Here is a 26,327-nt window from a genome sequence, read left to right as displayed (position 1 = left end):
CCTTGAATAACATGGATCCATTTTCCCCAATTTTTTTCTAACTGTACAAGGCTAAGGAAGCCATTTGAAGTTCGACTAACTGCTTAATGGATTCTTTCCCGGGTTCTGGGATTGGAGAGGTTTTGCTTCCCTTCTCTCCCTCCCCTTGTCACGCCATCACGGGCATTTACAAAGCTCTATGCTCTTTAAAGCAGCTCCTCTTGTTAGACCAACTGTGTAGCCCCAGGACTAATCAAACACAAGACGATGTGTTCATGTTTTTTACCAACATCCAATTTTAAAACTCAAAAGACTCTGAAGCAATTGGCAAATACAAGAGTTATAGACATGTCACTTGGTCTTGTCAATCTCTGAAAAAGTAACTGCAAATTAGGTTTTCTAAACGACAAATTTAATGGCCAAATAAGCCCCAACATTTGCTAGCACCTGTCTTAAAGGGATGGTTACAGAAAAGTCTTCACCCTTTCAAGGTCAATTTCTAAACTTGACTTCTTAGGGATGGCCTTTGGGGTTTGAAGACAGGGTTAACGTTAAGCAGGGCTTCATTTCTAGCAACAAGCAAACCTTTCATTCTTTAAGAGAAGGTTTTCATTGAGAAGAAAGGGTTAGAAAATCAGACCCATGTCCTATGAATATGAAGTTGTCAGTCGTTTTCACATACTGAAGTAAGTATGGCTGCTTTGTGTTCAGTGTCTTGTGGCTGTTTTGCTCCACCTGGGAAAGTGTGTGTGTGTGTGTGTGTGTGTGTGTGTGTGTGTGTGTGTGTGTGTGTGTGTTAGAAAACTCCATGAGGGCAGGAAATGGAGTTTTGCTTTATCACAAATCATTGGACTTAAACACCACTTGCCTAAGCATGAGGACTGGGAGACACTACATAACTTTGTCCCTCAGATCTCCCATGAAGCATAGCAATGATATAGAATGAAAGAGTTACAACCCGGCTACCTGCTTCATGATAGGTTGTTTTCATAAGTATCCTAAGAGAAAGACGAAGGCTTATCACCCTTCCTCCCTGACAGACCAGTGCCTGGAACCCTGGCTTCACTATCCCTTTCAGAAAGGTCCTACTCATTTCATCTCTTCCCACACAGGTGGCATAGCTTCAGCTACAAAAACAAGCTGGCCAACTCTATTCCCGAAGCCCTAACAGCGGATATCCCTCATATGTGAGGAATCCGAAAAAAAAAAAAAGTTAAAATTTGAATAAACTGCAGGGACAGCAAGAGAGGGGTTAGTCTGCACAATTAGTACCAACAAAACTCAAATCAGGAGTGAAAATACCAGAGAATATCATCAATAACAGACATTATTTTTGCTTTAACACAAATAAAAGGATTTTTAATGCTATATTTAAAAAGTTTGATGTTGGTTAAAGTGCCTTGTAAAGAAACATTTCATACAGCTGGGTGTGGTGGCATACCCCTTAAAATCAGTACATCAAAGGCAGAGGTGAAAGACCTCTCAGAGCTGGAGCCCAGCCTGGTCTACATTGTGAGTTCCAGGACAGCCAACGATACATAATAGACAGAACCTGCCTCAAACAAAACAAACAAAAGAAGAAACACAACTTAAAATTTCCTAATCACATCTGATCAAATTAGAGGCACCTGGCAGAACAGTATTATTTTATTCTTAGTGTAGTGGTCTGATAAAGATAAGATGACATAAGGGAAGACATCAGCCACAAAGTAGAATGGTGATAGGAAGAAGCGAGGGGATCGCCACTCTACTGTGGAAAGGGTTTTATCCTTGGTCATCTGAAAAACTGTTGTCATGGTTTTGTTGCTTTGTTTTTGTTTCAGACAGGCTCTTGCTCTGTCACACAGACTAGTCACAAACTTGAAATCCTGACACCATAGCTTCCCCAGTGCTGAGACTTTTTCAACACATGAAAAGTCTAATTAAGAATGATGAAGCCAGTCAGGGGTGACACACACCTTTAATTCTAGCACTTGGAATGTAGAGACAAGCAGATTTCTGTGAGTTCAAGGCCAGCCTGGTCTACAGAGTGAGTTCCAGGACAGAAAGGGCTACACAGAGAAACTCTGTCCTGAAAAACAAAGAAAGAAAGAAAGAAAGAAAGAAAGAAAGAAAGAAAGAAAGAAAGAAAGAAAGAAAGAAAGAAGGGAGAGAGGGAGGAAGGGAGGGAGGGAGGGGGGAGGGAAGGAGGGAGGGAAGGAGGGAGGGAGGAAGGAAGGAAAAGAAAGAGAAAGATGAAAGCTTTAATGTCCTCCAATCGTTAAATGGTTTTTATAGGAAAAACTGGTGGAGAGACAAGAAAAAGAAAGGGAAGCTAAAAGATTGGGAATAAAAATGTTTTACTATGCAATGAGTCTAGGAAATTGCCACAAAGAATAAAATGGGCTATGAAAATATTAGGAAATGAAATCAGGAGTGGGGGTGTCATTGTCCATACAGGACCACAAGTTCAATCCCAGCATCCAACCACAAACAGGAAGCCACTAGATGTTCCAGCGTGACAGCAGTGAAGAAGAGATGGGAAAGTGGTTGCTGGTTATGAAGAAGTTTTTAAATCTGTTTGGTGGTAGAAAATAAGGAATATGGAGGTAAACCCAGAAATCTATCCTGTGTAAATGGGTACTTTCATCCTGAGGAGACTAAACAACACAGGAGTTTGAGAAGAAATCATGAAACCAGGTTTTTAGGACTGGACCCACTGTAGTTTTGGGATTTTCTGGGATATCCTGTCCCTCTCTGTTCTTTGGGCCTCCGAGAAAATGCTCTTCTGGGCTCCATCAGCTCCAGCTATGCACAGGATCCACGGACATACACAAACAAACACTCACACATATAATAAGATTAATTAAAAAGAGAAATGTCCCACTAGGCTCAAAAACATAGGCATAACAACCAAGACTCCTAAATCCAAGCACAAGTTCCTAAGGCCAAGTAGGGAAAATTAAAAAAAAAAAAAAAAGCAATGCTATTTTTAATGTTTTGTTGTTTTTTTTTTAAATCTGCTGGGGCCCCATTACAGCTTCTTAAATGAAATGCATTAAGCCTGAGCCTGCTGTTGTTCTGCTCAAATTAGACCTTAAATCCATGAATTTGAGGTGATTTCTGTGAATTCTGAAAATGGGAACCTGGGACAAGGGAATCCTGAAGACCCATCTCCCTTGTACGGGAATCACGATAAGACTCTCAGAGACAATGGAGAGCTTGCCGTCAGAGTGCACGAAAGGGAAGGAACACTTCGTGTAGGGTGAGGAGAAAAGTGTTTCACAATAATAAGAAGTTTTCTTGAATGCTTAGGAAACCGGGCGGGTGGCTAGCTGCAGAGCTGTTGCATTAATTCAGAGCACGTAAGCAACCATGCTTCGTACGAGCCCTGCATTTCTGTCACGACTTCTGTCTTCCCATGTTTCCCTCCTTATTTTCTGTGTAACTGCCCAGGCCCGTTTTCCTTAGCCACCCCCATGGGGAAATAACTAAGGGTTTCCAAACAACACATCTCATTTCTGTCTAGTCGGAAGGATGTGTGTGTGTGTTGTACTGTGTTTATGTGTTTTGTAGAAAAGTAAATACCTTAAAACCCTTCATTGCCTTTTATGCATATCTTCCTTTATGCATATCTCTACACATGCAAATGATTATAATTAGTTTTCCACACATTGTGGCTAATAATTTATAAAATATTACAAAATAGAGAAAATATTAAAGGTATTTCACATTGAACAAAATTAAGCTGCACTAGTTCAAACATTTCAGAAAGATCTTTAACAGTTGTGCAGACTCTCCTGTGAATCTGAGTTTACAGATATACTTTGTTCAGTTAGGGAGCGGCTGATAGCTGTCCACCCTCTGCAGAAGTGTATCTGAGTATCCAGGAGAATAGTACCTGAAAAAGAAAATCTGCTATCAGACATATGGAAATTTTTCATACGGTAGGCACAAAATGGTCTACACAAAAACTTACTGAAATAACTTCTGGGGCTGGTGAGGTGGCTCAACCAATAAGGGCACTTGTTGAGTCCATCCCTGGACCCCACACAGTAGGAGGAGAGAACCAACCCTCCAGGTCTGACCTTCACATGCATGTATTGTGCACATATGTGTGCACACACAAACACATGGAAAATGTTTTGAAATAGATAATCATGGGTGAAACTTCACATATGTTCCTGTGATGCTTATACATAATGTTAGAGCATGAGAAGAAAGAGAATCCTCCGCATAATGCATCATATTGTAAGGAGATATTGTCCAAGCACATTCCTTCAATCCAGCGGTAATATTTCAGAGACTTCCTTCTTACCATACCAAGTGAGTGAGGGTACTTCAGGATAATAGCTAATAAGTGTCTTCTGTACATTAGACCATACAGCCTATGATTGCTAATCAGTTTCTGAATTCCAATTACTTAGAAATTATGTCTTAAAATACAGCCTGATCAGAAACAGACATAATTCATGTTGAAAACAGTTGAAAAATGATTTATAAATACCCATTTTATATAAAATAGAAATTTAATCATCTTCATTGATTCTGGGACATATATAATGCATTTACATTTCTAGACTTCTCAATTGAGTATCATAAAATACTTAGTATAAAGTCTTAAATATATGAATAGTGTATATAAACAGTGATATATTATGGAAAGAATTTTCATTTACATAAAAAAGCTAAATAAAACCTAGTAGGTATTCTAATGTAGAAATGGATTTAAAAATTGTACATGCTTCCACAATGTATCAGGTTAAGGTGGACAAAACAGAGGTATATTTTAATAGTGTCTTTGTTCATAATTAAAGTCAAACAGAACACACACTACCTAAGAAGCTCTTTTAATGGATGTTCTTCCTCCTGCACTCACATACGTATACACACAATTAAAAACTAAAATAAGACAAAATTTTAGCTGGGCGTGGTAGCACACACCTTTACTCCTACCAGGAAGTAATGACACGTGGATCTCTGTGAATTTGAGACCAGTCTAGTCCACATAGAAAGTTCCAGACCAGCCAAGACTACACATGTTAAGACCTTGATTCTGTCTAAAAAAAAAATTATCATCAAAAGATGAAAAAGGCCACCTAATCTAGAAAAATCCATTTGAAACTGGGTTTGCAGTTCTGGCATTGCAGAACCGTCCATTGTCTCCCTCCCTGAGTCTGAGTTGGTGCAGATGTTAAGACTGGTCCTGCTTTCACTGGCATCTCATAAATGTGTCAGCACCAGACAGGTAGCTTTTATAGAAATGTTAGGAAGCAGGACTTTAAAATCTTTAAAATGTGCTGCTTAAAATGATAGGCACTAGTCTGAAGAACACTAGAAATATGGCTACTATGTTTAAGAAACTAAATTTTTAAAATTTAACTTCAGAACTGACAAATCAACTATAGGAAAACACAAAAAATGAGTTTGGAATCATTTGTGAGTCTTCTTTTTCCAATGTAAGTTTTATATGATCTGAATTTAACCTAAATATTTCCAATGAAATTTACTACCTGAATTAAGATATGCTAGAAGTAACAAAATACACAACTGTAAAATAACTCACTAATTTTATATTGATTACTAGTTGAAATTATATGGTTTAGATATTTGGGTTGTTTTTTTTAAAAAATCATCAAAATTTATTTACCATTTCATTTTACTTTCTTAAATGTGACTACCAGAAAACTAGAAATTATAGATGTGGCTCTTACTATATTATTACCGGCCACTGTTATTTTAAGAGTCTCAGTAGATCAGTTAGGATGTGCAGATCACTCTTGAGGCTTTGCTAGATTCACTTCCAAGCTTACTGTCATTGCCATTTTTCCTTCCCCAAAGACCTCTGAGACTTCACTGTCCCTAGGACTCCCCGTCAAGAAAATGTGCTCAAACATACCCACACTCCTTCACCAGCAGAGCGGGGGCAGCATTGCCCCCTTCTCATGACTACATACTGACCTCGCAAGTGTCTCAAAATATAGACCCAGAAATAAGCAGATCAAGTTATGTATTTCCTGTGAGAAAGCCTCATCCCAGCTACTATGGTGCTAAGGATTCAAAAGCAGCTTCCTATTAGGAAAAACTATATAATTCCGGCTCAGCCATGAAAGGCATTTTAAATATAACAGAATAACTTTATTTTATATTTGCTTGCTAGATGTTTATCATCAAAAAATAGCAAAAATAAGGAACAAAACACTACTATATAGTATCTGTAATATGATTATAAAATTAAATTTTATTTGCCTAATAAATCTACTTAATCTCAAGAGGAAAAAAAATGAGAATAGAGATACTCCAAAAGGGACAATGAGAAATACTGACTGGTCTTACTAATACAAGCCCTTTGACGATCATGTCATTTAATTCTAATGTTATGAAATATAGGTAATAATATTTACAAATACAGAAATTCTAGTTTAAAGAATTTAAATAATTGTCTTTAAGGTCACACAGTAAATAATTAGAACTGAGATAGGCACCTCGGTCTATCCAGATACATGACCTGAGCTATCATCAAAGATCCATAGAAAAAAACCAGTGAGAAATTCCTCCATTCCTTCTAGCTATCAGTCACTGCGACTCTAACCTAGCTCAGGTAGCCTTTAATCCCAGGGTAAGCAAATCAACCTTTCTGCAGGCCACAAGGAATTTGGATGACTCTAGTCTTGGCCTTGGGGCTTGGATCTGGTGCCTTACTGGTAAATTGCTGGAACTGTCCCCACAACACATGTGCCCCAAGGCTCCTGTCCTGAGAGTGGGCAGAGATCCAGAACGCGAGTTCAGAGCATGCCCTGTGGCCAGGGAGTGGAACAGACCTGGAGCACAGGTCCTTCGAGAGCCTGTCCAGATTGCTTTCCTCCTAGAACACCCACTTGTGCTAGAAATTAAAATTAAAATTGGAAGGAACTATGAAATGACTATCAGGCTGATGTTGTCATAAAAATAATTAGTCCTAAAACAGTTGTCACCAACTGAGTTTTGAAAAATAGGTACCTGTAAAAATGAAACCATTTTGAAATTATATTTGTCTATTTTCACAGTGCTTTAAAGATGTTCATTAATATGATTTTAGAGCACCTAATGCTTTTTTAAAAACCAGAAAACTGAAAAGTTTAGCTAGCCAAAATCCTCATGAAAATTAGATGGTTTTTAAAATGAAATTTCAGCTGGGCATGGTAGTACACGCCTTTAATTCCATTACTGCAGCAGAGGCAGGTGGATCTCTGGGAGCTTAAGGCCAGTTTGATCTACAGAGCCAGTTCCAGGAAAGCCAGGGCTACTCAGAGGAATCCTGTCTCAAAAACCAAAATAATAATAACAATAATAATAATAATTGGAACATCAAAGCATAGAATTTAAGGATTTAAATTTTTAAGTATTTTGACAAAGCACCAAATTAAATTCTATGACAGTTTTTTTAATTTCCACTATTTCTTAGTTAAACTGTACCTAGAAAGGGAAAAAGAATAAATTTTTTTCAAAAAAAAAAAGCAACAGATCATTCTGTTCAGGAAATCTTTAGCTTCCCTTTTGTTTTCTCTATCTTTATTTTATTTTGTTTCTCTTTTTTTTTTTTTTTTTGGTTTTTTGAGACAGGGTTTCTCTGTAGCTTTGGTGCCCATCCCTGAACTAGCTCTTGTAGACCAGGCTGGCCTCGAACTCCCAGAGATCCGCCTGCCTCTGCCTCCCGAGTGCTGGGATTAAAGGCATGCGCCACCACTGCCCGGCTTTATTTTGTTTCTTAAAACACTGAATTGAAAACTATTTTCAGAATTGCTTTATTTGGGGGGGGGGGGTTGTTGTTGTTTTGTTTTGTTTTGTCTTGTCTTGTCTTGTCTTGCCTTGCCTTGGTTTGGTTTGGTTTGGTTTGGTTTTTCAAGACAGGGTTTCTCTGTGTAACAGTTCTAGTTATCCTGGAACTCATTTTGTAGACCAGGCTGGCCTCGAACTCACTGAAATCCACCTGTTTATGCCTCCCAAGTGTTGAGATTAAAGGTGCATGCCAACACCGCCTGGCTCATTTTGTGGTTTTACAAGTATTTTGCTATATAGCTTTTTATTATTTGTGTATTTTATATATGCTATGGCATACTACTACTTTGATATCATATACTAATATATTAATAGTTTCAAAACAGGCTTATTGGAATTGTTTCAAGCTCCCATCAGCCTCTCAAGAGTGCATAACTTGGACTGGAGAGACAGCCCAAAATCTACATTTTGGCATTGATATAAAAACTATATTTGAAAACAAAGAACAAAAGTTATGTAATATTGAACTGCTTAAAGTCCATTTCCCTCACCTTACTATCTCCTCTGGGTAGCAGTTGTTAATATTGTTGATGTATTCTTGGAGGAGGGAACCAGGTTCCGCCTTTATCTCTTGGATCTTCTTAAGTCCACCGCTCGTCACAAAAAGCCGGCGGGCTTTGCTGTCATGAGGCAGCACCTTAGACAGAGAAACAGATAAAAACATCATCTTTACTTTTCCAAGTTAGGTTGTTTATCTTTAAAAGCAATATTATATCAGAAGTAATGCAGAAGAGAATTTATGTTTAGTATATCACCCATAAAATAAAGGGCTGGAAGTGAAATGCATTCTTTTCGAATTACTTTAACCTTCATGTTATTGGACAGACTAGAGCAGTGAAATGAGCAAAGCTGGCCCATCCACTCCCACCGAAAGCGTGAATCTGAGGTCTCCGCTATCGAAAACAGTGAAGCCAAGCTCCTTAGCAAGGCGGGGGGGGGGGGGGTCGGGTCCTCTGCCATCATCTCTTAAATGCATCTCCAGAAAATCAGAGTGTGCACGCTATGTCACCAGCTGTATTTCCCAATGGGGAAACGTCCCCTTGCTGCTTAACTCTCTCTCATTTTACTTCCTTTAAGGAAATGCAGGTTGGGTATGGTAGCATACACCTGTCTCAGCAGGCAAAGTCCAGAGGATCATGGACTGTGCAGATTATGAACTGGAGATCAACCTAGGCTATACAATGAAACCTGTCTTTGAAAAACTAAGGTAGTTCAATGATAAGAATATTTGGCAATCATGCACAAGTCCCTGGGTTTGGTCCTCAGCACCAGAGACAGAGATGAGAGATAAAAGGAAGGGAGAGGAAGGAGGTGGCGGCCTGGTTTACAATAACACTAAAACTGACTATCCAACTGAGTTTGTCTTCTTCCATTAACTGGGGAAAATTTAGCTGGCTTTAAACATGTGAATGCTTGCTTTCTTGTTAGTTTGTTTATTATTGTGGGTGGGCACGTGTGCCACAACATGCCTGTGCACCTCAGAGAACAACCCCGTAGAATTGCTTCTCTCTTTCCGCCTTCACACAGGCTCCAGGGATTGAACTCAGGTCAAGCCTGGCTGGCAAATGTGGATACTTGCTCACCAGCCCCAATGTGGGGTGCTGTTTTAACGTCTATCAATTTGTGCTGTGGGGTGCTCATGCCATAGCACACTCGTGGGAGTCAGAAAATGACTCTTTCCGTTCACCAGGTGGGCTCCGAATTACACTCAGATCGTCAGGTCTGGCGGAAGCACCTTTGCCTGCTGAGCAATGACACTGGGCCCAAATGTCCTGTTTCTTAAAAACAGAATTTTGCTTGGTTTTGTTTTCATTTTTTTTTTTTGGTATTTTTAAGTACCTTAGCTTGAATTAAGCTCTAACCATATGCTATCTCATAAGCTCTACAACAGTATCTTGAGTAAGCACTCTTGCTCCTGTCTTATGTGTAATAATCTCCAGTTTAGAGAGGTCAGAGCTCTCCTAGGGGGGTAGAGCTGTAACCGGGGACGTGATTCAGTGGCAGAGCCAGCTGCTGTGTGTGTCCTTCGGTGCCGAGCCCAGCTCCAAACACAAACCAAAAGAGATAAAGAGACAGAACTGAGCCTAAACACATAAACACTCTGGCGCATGACTTATGCAAATGACATTTTCTTTCTTTCTTGTTTGTTTGTTTTGTTTGCTTGCTGCTTATTTTTGAGGTGGGTCTTACTTTTTACCCCTGGCTGGTCGGGAAATCTCTGTACAGATCAGGCTGACCTCAAATTCCAGACAACCTCCCTCTGCCTCAACCTACATGGTAATCATTTATTTTTTAATGTGTATGGTGTTTGGTCTGTATTTAATTCTGTGAACCATGTGCGTGTGAAGACCAGAAGAAGCCATAGATACTCTGATAATTGAGTTAGAGACACTTAGGAGTTGCTGTGTGGGTGCTGGGAAACGAAGCCAAGTCCTCTGGAAGAGCAGTCAGTATTCTTAACGACTGAGTCTTCTCTCCAGCCCCTGCAGACCCTATATTTTAATCCAAATATGCTGAGTTCAGTTTCCCCAGTTTCCAACAGCTGAGGGGCACCGTCCTGACCATCAATGGCCATAACACAGTCATTCTCTTCGGTCCTTGCTGTCAGAATCCGCCTTGGTGGCTGTGCACTTCTGCAGCTTGCCCTTTCTATACTGCTATAATCTGCAATGATCTATGAAATATGACAGTTACATTTGTTTACACTGTTCATCAGAAGATGCTGTGCACCAAATGACTGAGGGTATCTCAGCACGTACAGTGTTTCAAAGACCTTTCTCTTTCTCGTTCTGAAGATGTTTGCTATGTTCCTAGACTAAAAGTGAGACTAAGGGACATAGGAAATTACTAAAAGGTAAGTTTCAGCAGAAATCATCTATATTATAAGGCATTGGCATAATACCGCCTTTTTTTACTGTTTAAGAAGACACCACAGAGCTTGAGAACTGCATGAAGAAGGATGCAGAATTTCATTTATCTGTGAGTTTTAGTAACCTATGTTACCTGTGTCAATTGAGATTGAGGAGAGTTGAGACCTAAATAGTAAAACCCAGGCCAAATTTTACAGAAGCAGAAAAACAATTTCACAAATCATTTCCTTTTCTTCCCCGTTTCCAGGCTGTGATAGTATTTCTTACCTTGCTGAACTGTCCGGCCACATACTTCAGGATATTGGGAGGTGCATCATAGAGAAACGGCTCGAGGGCTGGGAGGTAGGTGCATTTCTGTATGATATTCTTTATGGCCCTTTTACTCTAGTGAAATACAAAGCAGAATGCATACAAAGCTTGGCGATTCATGTCTCATATTCCTGAATTTCAAAAATGAAATCAGTTTCTTGCAGTTGTTTCATTTGTAAAGAATTTTCTGAAGACCTTCACAGCTGAGCCATCTCCTCAGCCCTGTGGATCCTGTTTTAAGTCAAATATGCAGGGTGCAGTTCCCCACGTTCCTGACAGCTGAGGAACTGCTGGGACTGGCTTTGCTGTCACTTTTATCTGTTGTCTTCTGTTAAACTTGAAACCATGCAGTGAGAGGCTGAGCTCTTACATACATATCACAGCCCGTCAAAATGGTATTGTATGCGGCAGAACTGTTATAATCTCTGTGCTATCAGTGAATGATCTCTTGAATTTTAGGTTTTCTTTAGAGATCCAGACTAAGAAGTCTTACACATCCTCATCTCCTGACACATTTGAACAAAACCATTGCTCCATCTGTTAAACAGTAGTGTGGATTAGGACTAAACCCCCAGCTTCTAACTCACCTGATTATACCGTTCCTTTGTAAACCATCTTCAGACCATGATGACCTTAGCAGACCAAGAAATTTAACTTAACTACCATTGCTGACAAGGTTAAAGTAGCTATAATAGCACAGATTATATCAATTGCACCTCACTGACAGCCCTACCCTAACTCTGATCATTCAAGTTGATGATGTACAATCAAGTCATTAGTCAAGAGTTCTAAAAAGCAATCTAATGACCTCAGAAGCTCATGGAACTTTCTATTCTCAATCTGAAAGATATACACTTAGTTTATAACTATTCTTTTAGGTAGGAATAGATATTATGATAATCATCAACATAGTATTATTATTAATAATTTCATGTCTAGCATGAAAGAAACATTAGTTAGTTAAGGTTTTGCTCACTTGCCTAATCTGAGCTGTAATAATCAACAGACAAAGGGCCCAGTTTAAGAATGAGCAGGGCTGGAGATGCAGCTCAGTGGCAGAGACTTGCCTAACATGTGCAATGCCCTGAGACTGATGCCCACCTCTACAAAAAATATTTTAATAATAAAATGAATAAAGGGTCAAAGAATACACAGAAACATCCAAAGCATATATGAAAATATTTTCAGCACTATGGGCCATTAGGCAAATCAAACGAACACTTTAGGATAGCTTTAGTAAAAATAGAATGAAGGAGTAAAATGCATTCACAAGCATGTGCAAACTTGGAACCTCCTACGCTGCTGGTGAAGGTAAGGCAGTGCAGTTGTGTAAGAAATGGTGCAATAGCTCTCAAAATCTTAGAGCAAAAGAAATGCAGACATGTGTCCAGCTGGAGACAGCCTCAGCAGGAAAAGGTGCATGGTGCTCAAACCCAGCCCAGATGGAAAGAAAGAACCAGCTCCAGAGAACTGGCCTCTGACCTCCACATTCAGCCACGACACACACGTCCATGCGTATACATCATGTACAATCATACATATGCACACCCATGTAGAGATATTTTGTTTATGATTTAACAAATACAGCTGAGAGATCAGGGAAGCAATGCAGCCAGCCACTAGAGAGATATAAAAGGGGAAACGTAGTGATGTTTTGCTTGTGTTTTAACAAATAAAGCTTTCCTGAAGATTAGAGTACAGAGCTAAACTACTAGAGGCCAGGCAGTGGTGGCACACACCTTTAATCCCAGGACTCGGGAGACAGAGGCAGAGGGATCTCTGTTAGTTAAAGGCCACCCTGGGCTACACAAGATTGAATCCCAGCACTTGGGACCCCACACCTGTAATCCCAGCACTAGGGAGGTGGAGAGAGAAGGGATATGACTGGGCAGAGAGAGGAATATAAGGCGGGAGGGGACAGAAGCAGTTGCGGTCTGAGGTTTGGTAGAGACTGTTGCAGCTCAAGGATGTACCCTGAGGTACCGTCTGAAGCAGCCTGAGACCAGGATCACCCCTTTGGTCTCAGCACTGGTGGAGGTAAAAGGTCTCGCTAGTGACAGGTTGCACTGCTTCTCTGATCTCTCAGCATTATTGTTAAATCATAAACAAAATATCACTACACACATACACGTATACATGTACTAAAGAAAATTTTTTTTAATTAAAAAATACATCCACATGGAAACATATGGAAATATCTAAGGAGCTGAAACACCCCAGAGTCCATCAACTGGTGAATGGATAAAGAATGGAATATTTATTATCTAGCACTAAAGAGGAAGACAGGGCTGATACACACGACACAGAAGAATCTCAGACATCCTTGAAGTTAGGAGGAGCAAATTATAGCTTCAAGAATGTTCCCTTACTGGTTATATCTTTGAAAAGCAACTTAAATTATTTTTGACTTTGTTTCTTAAAGCAAAAGAGATAAAGTACTCCCCAGAGAATCTAAATTCAAAAATTCTGTTATTATTTCATTCCTATTTCATAGAAAATGTCAACAGCAATAAAGAGTGCAAAAACTTGACATTCGCTTTACAACCAAGTTTTTATCTGTACAAAAGTTTCTTGAAAATTTATCCCTAACTGTGGAGACAGTTTTTCAACTAACTGTGGAGACGGTTTTCAAAGACAGGTTACCCATTCATCTGACAGATTTGCATTTCCTGACTCAGAAAAGCAACACAGTCCACCAGAAAAATCAAAATATTTAAACCACATATTTTAAAGACTAGTCGGCATCTACGCAATCGCCCCAAGCCTGTCCAGAGTAACACTCACTTTGACCTGCAGGTCCTCAGAGCTCTCTGCGGACATGTACAAAGCCAGCAGCACCGGCAACACATTGGTGATAGCAACGGCCCGCGCGTGCTCCGGAGTGTGTCTCCCAGCCTGCCCTAGAGCCCAGGCAGCCGCAGCTTTAATGTGATCTTCAGGCTCCTCCGACAGGCAGGCTGACAGCTGGGGCACACCCTGCAGGGGATCAAAAGAGCAAGAATTCTAAATCTAGAGCGGGATTAAAGAGTTCTCCATGTCTTTCTGGCATTAGAAGAAATCATTTCAGCCTTGATCTCTTTTTTTCTCCTAAATGGTTCAATAAATGTGCACATCACAAGGGCGGTCATTTCTTAAGTCAATAAAATGACTAGAACTAAATTGCCTTAATTACCTGTAACAATCCAACTTAAATAAGAATGTCTCTACCAGCTTCTACCCCCTAATAGAGGGACATTCAAGCAAACAACAGAGATGCCTCAGACCGGGCAAGACCAGATTCCATGGTGACAAACTTAAAATTTATTTTCCTTCGTTTAAAAAGTTAAGACTGAGGATAGCCCTCGGTTCAACCCTCAGCAACATACGCACTCCAACTATGGTAATCTAGAATAAAATAACCACAACAAACTAAGACTCAAACAAGTATGAGCAAGAATCCACTCTAAGTGCCTTTTACATGGAACGCCCCACTAATATTATTCCTGAAGTACACACACTTTTCCAGTAGTCTTGGCCATTTATGACGCAGTTCTGTTACCTTCACCAGCTGATCAGGACCAGGTCGCTTTGGTTACACAGGTGCAAACATGTACATTTTTCACTTAGACTCTAATTTTGGTTAAGCAATAAAAAGACCATCAAAAGGCCTCAAAAATCAGTTTATAGACCTAAGGAAGAATCAAATAAACATATCAAATTTTAATTTCAGATTTTGTAGAGGCATAATTGTAACTAGTTTGAGACAATAGTAATCATTTCAAATTTAGTACTGCAAGAACTGGTATCACATGTTGATGCTGTGCGACAAAGGCCAAGACCATCACACTGCCTTCCCCGTGGCCTTTTAATCTGCTTTTCCTTATCTTTTTTCTTTCTTTTTGCCCCTTTTGAATCAATTTGGTGAAATTTATCATGTTTCCTTATCTGTCCTGTTCAAAGTACAAAACTGGTGTGTCCAAAATACAAAAAGTCAGACCTGCGAAGGATGGAGTAACCTTGTAAAGAGCCCATGGATGTAGAACATAAGCTTGAGGGAATGGGGAGTAGAAAGAGGAATAGCAGATGGCCCTCGTAGCCTGTCCCAACAACTGTGAAAACTCAGATGAGACCCGGAGCATAAATGTGCCACAAATGGTAGACATTATTAACTGGTTCCTTCAGAGGACAAGGAGAAAATGCCTCACTGCTGTGTGGTTTGCTTCAGACCCTGGGAGAGACTGGCAGCAGAGCTCCGCCAAAGAAGGGGACAGTGTCCTGGCCAGACTCTAAAGGATGCAGAGGATGCTCAGGCAACTGCCACTGCCCTTCATCATTCTGATGGGGTTTCTTCCTGACAAAGGAGCCGAGAATCAGAACCCAGACACAGACATCCCTAACGACCCCTCCCAAAGCACCGGGACTGCCCTAGCCATTGCTACAGTCTGGAGTGACAAAACAAAAGAAAGGCAGGAGGAGAGCTCAGTACTACAGAACGTCACTGTGGAATAGGCAGAAAATCTAGATATAGGGCTCCTTTGTATTCTGAGGATAAGCAAGTGAAGAAAGATTCCCATTTCTGTTTAACAAACAGCAGCAGGTTTTCTACGGCGATAAGAGCCCTGCCCCCTAGAGGGCTGCCACACACAGTGTGAGCACATGGTGTTTGAAGGGCTCCTCAGGAAATCCATGTCTATATACTAACATAGTTTGTGAGCACCTACTATGGGCCAAGGCTGACTACAGGGCGGATTCATACAAAGCTGTAATTGAGAACATGAAGCAACAAAAATGCTGCTGTCTGCTGTGCCCTCTGTCTAAATGACCATGCCTGAAAGAGAGATAGCCAGCGCCGTCTCCTTATCCAAATGCCAGGAGCAGGAGGAATACACAGGCCTTCCTGAGGTGCAATGAATTGATAAATGGGCAAATCACTTCATGATGTTTTTACTATAGTGTGGTTTTGCATGTGTGCACAATTAATCCTTCAAGATATGTGTATTATACATAATGTATTATATAAAGACAGATTACAGTGATGCTCCAAAAAGTTGACATTAGATACGGAAAACTGTACATTCCCTGTAACTCACACCTTTTGTCAAAGATCCTCCTGGAAAACAAACCAATGAACACAGACATTAGCAGTGAACAACTGAATGCATTTTGGCAATTCTTTCACTGTGCCCAGTTACATTTCCTATTTGGTGGCAGCCTATGGCTGTCTCGGACCGTCCTACCACAATGTTAGGAGAAATGAAGCAAGCACCAACCTTGGAGATGATCACTGCCATGGCCAGGTTCTCAGAATGAGCGGCCACGTACCCGAGCATCATGATGCCGGGCAGCCGGATGTTCCCTCTGCAGGACTCCAGGCAGTCGATCACTGCAGCCACACCTCCTGCATTAACGATCAGCTGGGAAAGCTGAAAGAGAAGGAAAGGGCCCCGGGCAGCACAAGATGGTATTTAAATAGGATTTGGCCACACTTGATGTAGGACTTAAAAATACCTGGTAAAAATCGAAATACCGTTCAAAGAGATTACTGCGGTTATTAGAGAAATGTTCAAGTATCATAATCCTGCGATTTCAAATGTTCAAGTATAATAATCCTGTGACTTCAAATGCTCAAATGTTCATAGTGGAAAGGTTTATTCTATGGTTTAAAAAATTACATAACTTTATTCCTGTTGTAATGAATTTCAAAATTCCTCACTTAGAAACTAGGCTGAGGGCTAATTCATAACTGGCTAGCTACAGAAGTGCCCAATCATGATGCCTTCGTTTAAAGATGAATCAATGCCCAAAGACATCAGACTTAACGTCTGATCTAATTTTACCCCACATACCAACAGTGATTACTAGCTGGGTGCACTTCGGTTCTTGAAAAATCTCAACTACATAGAAGTGCTGGTTAAAATAAAAATGAGGGCATCAACATGCAATAAAGTGAAAATAGATTAGTCAAAATAGGCACAGAAAAAGTCACCTCAACCTCAAAATCAACGCAGGCTTGCTTAGCCTCTCTTTCACATCAAAAAGCTCAGAGCAGAAAATCATATTACAGCAGCTAGCTAGCAGAGAGTCACAGTAGGCCAGAGAGCCTCTGTGGTCTGTCCCAACCTACAGATGCAGTATCCTTCTCAATGCTTCCAGCTGTCATAAAATGATAAGGATGACAGAGGTTACAGTCCCCACAACCCAGAAATGGAAAGCTATCAGTGATTAGAAACTGACTTTCAGACTCAAATGTCATTAATACAATTCAGTGGTTCTCAAATGGAGGTGATTTTGCACCCTAGAGAATGTCTGACAATGTGTGGAGTCAGTTTTCATTGCGACTGCTGGGGGGTGGGGACAACAGTGATGCCATCAAGTGGGCAGAGCCCAGGAACGCTGGTGAGCATCCGCCCTACCAAGTACAGACGTCTGCATGCAGAGGACGAGGGGCAATGACCCAGTCAGATGGCGCAGAGCAAGCCTCAGAACAAACAAAACAAATTGGGGTTTTATCTAAAAAATTGACACCAAGTATAACTGTTCCGTGGAGACTGCTTTTCTGTTTTGCTTGCTTTACCTCGGGTGTGTGCTTAGCGATCTCTCTAATTAAAGTACAAGCATTTTTCTTCACGTATTCATCTTTGTCCTTCAGACAGGTGAGAACAACCGGGAAAATCTCCGCTTCAACAACCATCTCTGCTAGGTCCACCGAGTGCTTTGCAATGTGGCTGAGAGCTGAAAGGACCTGGTGCTGGTGTTCAGAAACATAAGTAAATCAAAACACTGTATAGAGTCCACCTCGGAGCTCAGGTGTAACTTAAACAGCCTGATAATATCCATATTTCTTTATGAGGAAAAAAGAGCTACATAGATATTTAGCGCAATACCTACTATTTCTGAGCACTGGGACTTTCACATATTAGTCACAAACTTGAATTTTTAGATTTCCCCATTAATTCTTTATGGAGTACTTTAAAACCTTTTACCAGTGATTAAAATGTAGGACCTTCAGGTATTAAAAAAAATCACTTCTTCATTACACCATATACATAGGTTGCTAATTTATGGTATGTGTGGTATGTATTACAATAACATGCAGAATTAATGTCTTTATCATATGATGTTAGTACAGCCTCAAAGAACTCATCACTTAGCTAATGTTAACAATTAATATATATATTTGTACATATATTGTATATATATTTGTATATATGTATATATATTTGTATAATTGGTGGATTTAAAAAGCTAACAGAGGACTAATAAACATGAAAATTTCATAGGAAATTCAAATATTCTATTAATGGGCTAGAAAATCTTTATGGTCTTGTTTTTAGTCTAAGACGCTCCTAACTGAGCTATTTTGGCCAAGCCAATGCCTTATTTTAATTATTAATGTTAGCATTAATGCTACTTGGAATCTTCAGTATTGCACACAAATTTCCAAATAACACCTTAAATGTGACACCCAAAGCGTTATTTCCATGTGCTAAAGGACCCAATACACAATATGTTTGTATCTGCTTTCAGCAGTATTTGCTAATTGTTCTTCTCTGTAACATTAGTCTGTACACAGCTTCATTTTCTTGGATTGTAAGAGCGCTGGCTTGTCTGTTGTCTCTTGACCTCAGTTTTAAATACCTTCAATTTTTCATCAGGGTTGAGGATCATCTGGGCTAAGTGAGCAATAGCTCCTGCGTCCACCACCGTCTGTGCTAACTCTGGAGAATGCTTTGAAATATCGCTGAGGGCCGAGGCAGCAATCCTTTTCAAAGCAATTTCTGGCTCCTGGATACAGAACACTAAAAGAGGAACGGCTCCCGCATCCACCACAGCTTGTGACAGTTCTGTGGGTCCAAGAAAAGGAATTCAGTGAGTATGGGTGACTGACCCTTGTGCAAGCCATCTTTCACCCTGACAGATACAGCAAAGAAAAAAGGGGAGGGTGTACTTCACTCTCTCGACATCTGCCTTTCAAATCAGCCTTTCTGGTTTCATAAACCATGTGGACCAATCCCGAGCTGAAAAGAACACAGGTCAATAGATGGGCCTCCATTTACATGAACACATTTGAGGTAGATTAGGCTGAAATGGCTTGTTATCCTTTTTTTTTTAAGAGAGTAAGCAGATGTCAGCTGTTTAAGCTCCAGCAATTCTGCACTTCTCAATAGGCCAGCATTTTATGCATGGTTTACAATAACAGAGAAAATTAAAGTACCAAAAATTTACCAACCACACTAATTAGGTAGTATTTTGTTCTATTTACATGAGTAAACATTAGCATGAATCATGGACCAATAATGTCGATTTTTAAATTCCTTTCATCTTCTAATACTTCAAGAAGATTTTTAAAAATATTTTATACAAAATAAAAGACTTTCTTTTCATTGTATGCTAAAATACCTTCAAAAATGAGGTTTAAAACTTATCAACATACTTTCACATAAAATTATTAATATCTAGGTAAGGGAATAAAGTGATATTTATTATGTTATACAAGGAGCAAACAAATGACTTTTTGAATGTATGTGTTGATTTACTCACATGCCCAAGAATAACAGCTATAAAATAATAATTTTACATTTCAGAGAATGAGAGATGTTGGGGCAGACGCTTACAGGGCACATGTGACAAATGCCATTTCAGAAGCAGGAAACTGCCCAGGAACTCATTCTGCTCCTGACGCATTTGTGGCCTCAAGGAGTCACACCCACCATTTCTCACATCTCTCCTGCCAAACAACGTTCGCATGTCCCCATATTTCTAGAGCCTTTTCCATAAATGTCTCAATTATCAAGCCAAAGTAGCTATTTACCATGTCACTTTAGTCTTTAATTTGAAGAAAATATTTAATTTTTCAAAAGATTGATAATACTACATTTTCCAAAAGAAATTAATGTTATCAAATACAGGTAGTGTGTATAATTTGTTTTCCTTAAACTACCATAATTATCTTAGAAGTCACAATAATGTATAAACATTTTATTCATTCTTTCATTAAACAAGTATTAATGGGAGGTTATCATCTGAATTCTGGAGGTTGTGACTCGCTTCTACAAATTAACACTACATTCATTAATAAATGTTTTGATTTTAAAAAAATCTGTATGTAATATGATATATATGTGAAGTTTATACACCATCTCAAAAACCAGGGGAAGGAAGAGGAATCTTTTTTTTTTAACAAACATAATATCAGAAAGACTTGGGTATCACACAGCAAAGTAACAGTTTTCTCAAAAATATCTGCTGATCGATCCACCAGAAGATGAACAGGACAGCAGGCTCAGGAGGCAATCCCTGTTTCTCTCCCACACCCACCTACTCAAGGGAAATAGAAGAGAATACATATATATATTACAGGGTGTGTTGTTTCTAAATACAATACTGAAATTTCCCATTAATTAACAGGTTCCTGTGAGATTCAAAACAACCCAAATTATACAGATATTATATGGTAATATCAATTTTATATGTGCCTATTGGAACACAATGGGCAAGATGGTAAATCCTGTCAACTTGACACCAGGAGTAGGCCTTGTGAGGGATTGTGTAGATTACTGTTAGCCTCTGAGAGTATCTGAGAAGGACTTGATTAATACATGTGGGAAGCCCTACTTTGATTGTGGACAATATCATTCTGTGAGCAGGGGGACCATGGACTCTGTAAGACTGAGACCACAGACTGAGCATCACCATGGGTGATTTCACTGGTCCTCTCCACTCTTGACTGTGGGTGTAATGTAAGCAGTTCTCTCAAGCTCCTCCCACTGTGATATCCCCGCTCTGAGGGGCTGAAACCCGGAATTGGGAGCCACATAAACCCTTTCTCCTCACACTGTTTTTCACAGCAGCAGGAAAGAAGCTAAGACAATGGGCCAAACATTTATCTAAAGAAAGTGGAAAGATTAACTCGCTTCTGTGTTTTCCCTCTTCTACAGTTCCTAGGATAAAGCACACAATGAACCTCAACTCTTTAAAGGGAATATTAAACCTTCCCCAGCTAAATAAATAAGCCATTAACAACAAAAACTTGAGATTCTTTCACAAGACACCTATTTTATAATATGCATATATTTCTCATTGAATGGTTGTTGGAGTAACAAATGCTCATCAGCTGGATGCTGAGCCGTTAATAAAGCACACTGTCCTGAAATGCTACCCAACCACACTACGCCGCTCTGCAACCGCCAGCCCAGGAATGGCACTACCCACCACAGAGTGGGCCCTCCCCATCCATCACTAGTTAAGAGACGGCTCTACAGCTGGACCCTATGGCGTCATTTTCTCAGCTGAGGGCCCTCCTTTCAGGTAACTCTAGTCCTGTCAAGTTGATATAAACCCAGCCAGCACAGGACCCTCTCTTCAAATCTCTAATCTTGTGAGTCTAACTTAGAAAGAGACTGTTCTTCCCTGGCAGCTTTCAAGGCTGGAAGATATTCTGAAGGTCACTGCGGGGGGGGGGGGGGCATATCAAGGTCTTACTTCCCCATCTGTGAAACACTAGGCTACATCCTAAACTCTCAATCTTACTTCGTAATTATGCATTAAGTTGTCTGTTTAAACCAAAGTAAGTAAACTCAGTGCCTGTTGGAAAGAAACGAAAATAAAGCCCAAAGAAGGAAGGAAAACAGGACACCTAGAAACAGTGGAGGAGGGGAAAGCCTTTATCTACAAGGGACAACAGTTGCTAGCCTTAGCCCTGTGTGGCCGTGCAAGAATTTGCTGTCATCAGACCCTTCCGAAATGTGAAGCTCCTTGCCCTTTAAGTGTTAGCAACTTTATTTTTTAAAAGAACTCTGTGTGAGACAACATAATGCAGGCCAAATAAAACACATCCACCTGGGAGCCGGCTTCAAACTCAACCACCGTTTTACAACCTCAGGCTTAACTCTGAGCCTTCTTAAACGACCTGTGCAGGTGCTTTCTTGATATGGAAACATGATGTTCTTTCTACCTTCAGTTCTTAAAGTCATGTTCAGGGCCGCATACAGGAAGGACCACCACAGTGATAGAAGGAAAATGAAAGGAAACCAGGCAATGATGAACAACTAACAGCAACAAAGGGGCAGGGCTGATCTAAAACCAGATGTTAACTGACTTTTCTGCGCATAATCAGTACATAGAAAAGACTAGAGCAAAATGAAGTGACTCTGAGAACTCATAAATTAAAAGTTACCCCTAATGAAGAGGCTCCCCAGAGAGAGAGAGAGAGAGAGAGAGAGAGAGAGAGAGAGAGAGAGAGAGAGAGTTTTAGCATACAAATTCAGCAACTCCTCTGGAAACCTTATTTCTTTAATTTTACTTACTTTTATTTCTAAGCCCTGCAAAATTATATTTCAATCTGTTTCCTTATAAAAATACCAAAAATCGTAATCCAATTCCTTGCACTTAGGTGTCCTATATCTATGTTAAAATCGGCTGGCTGGTTTTTGCTCTAGCCATAAAAATAAAATACATAGCTATAGCACTTCCAAACTTTCATTTATTTGTTTATTTATTTTGAGACAGTCTTGTGTGCCCCAGGCTAGTGGCCTTAAGCTCATCATGTTGTTAAACGACCTTAAATTTCTGATTCTCCTGCTTGGGCCTCAGGAATGCTGGGATTGCAGGTCACTCTACACAGGGCTGGAGTCAGGAAGGCTGGGATTGCAGGTCACTCTACACAGGGCTGGAGTCAGGAATGCTGGGATTGCAGGTCACTGTACACAGGGCTGGAGAGTCATACTTTGCGTGTGCTAGGCAAGCACTCTACTAACTATATCCCCAGTCCGATTAAAACTTTTTTTAAAAAAGCAACATAGAAAATACATTGAGGATGTAATCTTACATTAATAATAATCTGATGTCCCATTCAATCAATTTTTCATAATTAGGTGAAATTACAATTAAGAAAAAAAAACAAGCTGCGGTCCCAAAGCTTCAGAATGGCTTTAATACCAGCTTTTCCAAAGCCAAATTAATTTAGTCTTGGTCCTACCCAGCTAGTGACCATCAGTGTGGTTATCTACTACTGTGTAATAAATTACACCAAACTTCAAAACCTGAAGCATTTACTCCCTTGTGATCTCTGTTGGTCAGAAATAAGGGAATGGTTTAGTCAAAGGGCTACAATCAAGGGGCCAGCCTGGGCTACATGGCTGCTGCCGTCATCTGAAATCCACTTCCAAGTGTACTCAGGAGACTTGGGAGAAGCCTGCCCTGTCCAGTATGTGGGCTTCCCCGTGGGCCATCCAGGAGGGTATATCGAAAAGGAGTGATCCAGAACACATGAGCCAACACAAACTCTGCAGTCTGTCATAGCCACACTTGGACGTTACAAAGCATCACTTCTATTGGCGGAAGGGACCACACAGGCTGTGCACAGCAGGAAGCAGAAATCACCAGGCTGGCTTCCACGGCAACCTGTTCTTCACCAACACAGCTGAAAGACACAACATCCATAGCCAACAATCCCTCCATTTGGTTATAATTTTGAGCTGATTGATTGACATCTCAATTTGCAGATAGAAATGAGAAAAGCACAGAGAGGAAACTCCTGTGTACTATGAAAAAGTTTCATGTGAATGTTCTTTCTCCTCCTACACACAAAAGTCATTGTCCGTCATTCCCGTCTCTCATTCCTCTCCAGTATTTTCATGGTCGTTGGTCGATCTGTAACAAATGTCTTGAATGATAGTTTAAGGGGTAACTTATATACATACATTTGCTCCCAAGGCAAAACGATTCTGGTGCCTTTGAAAACTCAAGTGAATCAAACAGGCCTCTGGTCTACAGATAATGGGGCTTTGGCTAGAAATTACAATCAGCTGATTGGACAGAGCAGGCAGTGCTTACGCAAGCTTCTATGAAGAGAGGCTCAAAACATGATGTGGGAAAGTCAAGAAATGGAAACCAAACAAGAGAAAGCAGAAAACAATGAAACCTGGCTGTGGCCTGAATGACGACAGGTAGGAGGAGACTGAAAGCACTCTGAGCCCCACCCCCACTCCCTCCTTAGCCTTTGACTCCCCACAGCTGAGACTGGGCAAAGACAAGCTACTGAACTGGCCTACAGTGGCCTGGTAAAAACAGCACAGTGGAGTAAGTGGAATTGGATTCTCACAAAATAGGCTTCTTGTATCTAGAAGTCTTCAGGTTTTCCACTTGCCTGATAGAATTTTGCACCCATGGTTGGGACTTCCCTTAGCCTACAAGGTAAAAACCAAATCCCTCTGATGGGAAAGGCCTCTGTCTGTGATTCAGATTTTATTGCTATTCCTTTGGCTTGAGCCCAGTGCTAGGTAGGATCCCTGCCTTATAGAAACTCAGTGGGCTGGAGAAGACTGTTGAGCCCAGAGCACAAGGTTCTGATGGAATTCTCTATGGAAACAGGCCGAGGAGGGATCCAACTGAAAGGCAAACAAAAATAAGACACTGGAGATGACAAAGGTCACACCAGATGCCAAGAATAGTGACACACACTTTTGATCCCAGCATGCAGGATGCAGAGGCAGGGGATCTTTGTGAGTTCAAGGTCTGCCTAGTCTACATAATGAGAGCCAAGACTCCATGGAGAGACCCTCTCTTAAAACAAACAACAAAGTCACACCAGGCTCTTGGAAAAGAGGTCTCTGTTCACAAGTTTCTGCTGAGCCTCCCCTGAGTGGCTCTGAGGGTACCCTGGGCTTCTTTGTCTACTTTTAATCTGGAGGCGGATCTAACCCAACACTTTTTAATCATGTGTGTGTGCAGGGATCTGTGAGGGTACGTGCACATAATTGCAGGAGGTCAGAGGTGTCATCCCTGGGGCTGGGGGAACAGCAGGTGTGAGTCACCTGACACTGGTGTTGGGAGCTGAACTTGGTCCTCTAGGGGAGCAGGATGTGATCTTAACCACTGAGCCATCTCTCCAGCTTCTCACCTAGCATTTTTAATGTTTGTCTAAAATCACATTAGGTAGATAGTGACATTATTTCCTCAGTCAGTCCCCATAGAAGATGTTTAATTGTTTTTGCTTAGTTTGATTGTTATTTTAATATATAATACATTATATATATACATAAAATATAGAATATCTTGTATAATGATCACATGTTTATATATTTTGAGTATGTATGTGTGGATGCATGTTTGCATATGTATAGGTACATATATGTGTGTGGAAATCAGAGGTTGACATTAAATCTTTTCTTGATTGCCCCCCCCACACACACACTTTATTTATTGAGGCAGGGTGTCTGCAGAACTGGCCATTTCAGCTAGCGTGGCTGGCCAACTTGCTCTGGGTTACCAGCTTAGCTGTGTGTAGCTGTGTACCTATCTCCTCCTCCTGTTTAAGCATTAACCTCATGCTAGGGCTTCTCAGATGCTTGTGGGCAGGGGTTGCAGAACCTCTTTGTTCTTCTTCCCGGTATGGCCACACTGAATAATTCTCCTTTTTCTGCTTTCACTATTACTTATTTGCTTAATTGGCCTACTGAGGATGGGTGGTCAGCTTGTTAGGGCTGCCAGGGTCCAGGCTGTCACCCTAACAACGTCAGAAACAGTTTGAGGAAAATGCTTTGATGTAATTAACTTACTTTGCAGTTTGCAAGCAAGCAGGGCCATTCATCTAAAACCACATAGAAAAACAAAAGGCCCCCAAACTATGTCAGCCAGCACAGTATACTTGCTATTTTCCTGAAGACTATGGCATCGAGACCTATAGGAAACCAGCTGATATGTGGGAATTACTGGAGAGCCCAATTCTACATTGACGAAGTCCTCAGCACTCAATAGCTAACCTCTCTCCTAGAAGGCTGTGAAGCTCCCAGGGAGGACTTTCAGATTTCAAATGTGTTATATGCTTAATGTAGTCCTAGAAGTTCAGGTGTAAATTCGAATATTTTCCCCTCCGTATTTAATAGGTGTTATGTGAACTGGAAAACAAAGAAAGTTTCAGAAGCAGGGTGGCCCAGAATCTGTGTGGGACGTGTCACACAGGGCTGGGTATCTTTTGTTCAGGCACTGGAATACCCTTCTCTCTCCACTCTCCACACACAGCGAATCTTCTCCACAGAAGTGAATCCAAGACTAAGAGAAGGTGGGGTGCCATCAAGGAGAGGGGTCAGGGAGCTCTCTTTCTTCTCCCATGTCTTCTGTCATTCCCTTTGTACTTCAGTTCCCAGAGTCTGATCAGTGATCGCCTGAGTGGTTCATAAGACAATGAGATGAGGCCAGGCAGTGGTGGCGCACGCCTTTAATCCCAGCACTCGGGAGGCAGAGACAGGCGGATCTCTATGAGTTCGAGGTCAGACTGGTCTACAAGAGCTAGTTCCAGGATAGGCTCCAAAGCTACACAGAAACCTTGTCTCAAAAAACAAAAAAAGAGCTGGGCACAGACTGAGGTTCTAGTGACTACTTCCCTTGCACCTC

The 26,327-nt window shown here is 40.7% G+C and overlaps 1 protein-coding gene across 2 annotated transcripts in view; it reads right to left on the bottom strand.

The window, feature by feature from the left end:
- Positions 1 to 263: 263 nt before the first annotated feature.
- Spag6 (sperm associated antigen 6) overlaps positions 264 to 26,327 on the bottom strand; it is a 55,411-nt gene continuing 29,347 nt past the window's right edge. For both annotated transcript variants that reach the window (XM_075970592.1, XM_075970593.1), the window contains 7 exons: positions 18,573 to 18,778; positions 17,509 to 17,682; positions 16,205 to 16,357; positions 13,740 to 13,931; positions 10,914 to 11,030; positions 8,268 to 8,413; positions 264 to 3,859 (listed from right to left, as the gene is read on the bottom strand). In XM_075970592.1, the coding sequence (XP_075826707.1) occupies positions 3,790 to 3,859; positions 8,268 to 8,413; positions 10,914 to 11,030; positions 13,740 to 13,931; positions 16,205 to 16,357; positions 17,509 to 17,682; positions 18,573 to 18,778 (1,058 nt within the window). In that variant the 3' untranslated portion in view covers positions 264 to 3,789. The remainder of the gene's footprint in view (positions 3,860 to 8,267; positions 8,414 to 10,913; positions 11,031 to 13,739; positions 13,932 to 16,204; positions 16,358 to 17,508; positions 17,683 to 18,572; positions 18,779 to 26,327) is intronic.

This window comes from Microtus pennsylvanicus, chromosome 4 (assembly GCF_037038515.1).
Source record: "Microtus pennsylvanicus isolate mMicPen1 chromosome 4, mMicPen1.hap1, whole genome shotgun sequence".
NCBI classification, from domain to species: Eukaryota; Metazoa; Chordata; class Mammalia; order Rodentia; family Cricetidae; genus Microtus; species Microtus pennsylvanicus.
Note: the sequence above shows the minus strand (reverse complement) of the source record. Positions and strands in the feature narration are given on the sequence as shown.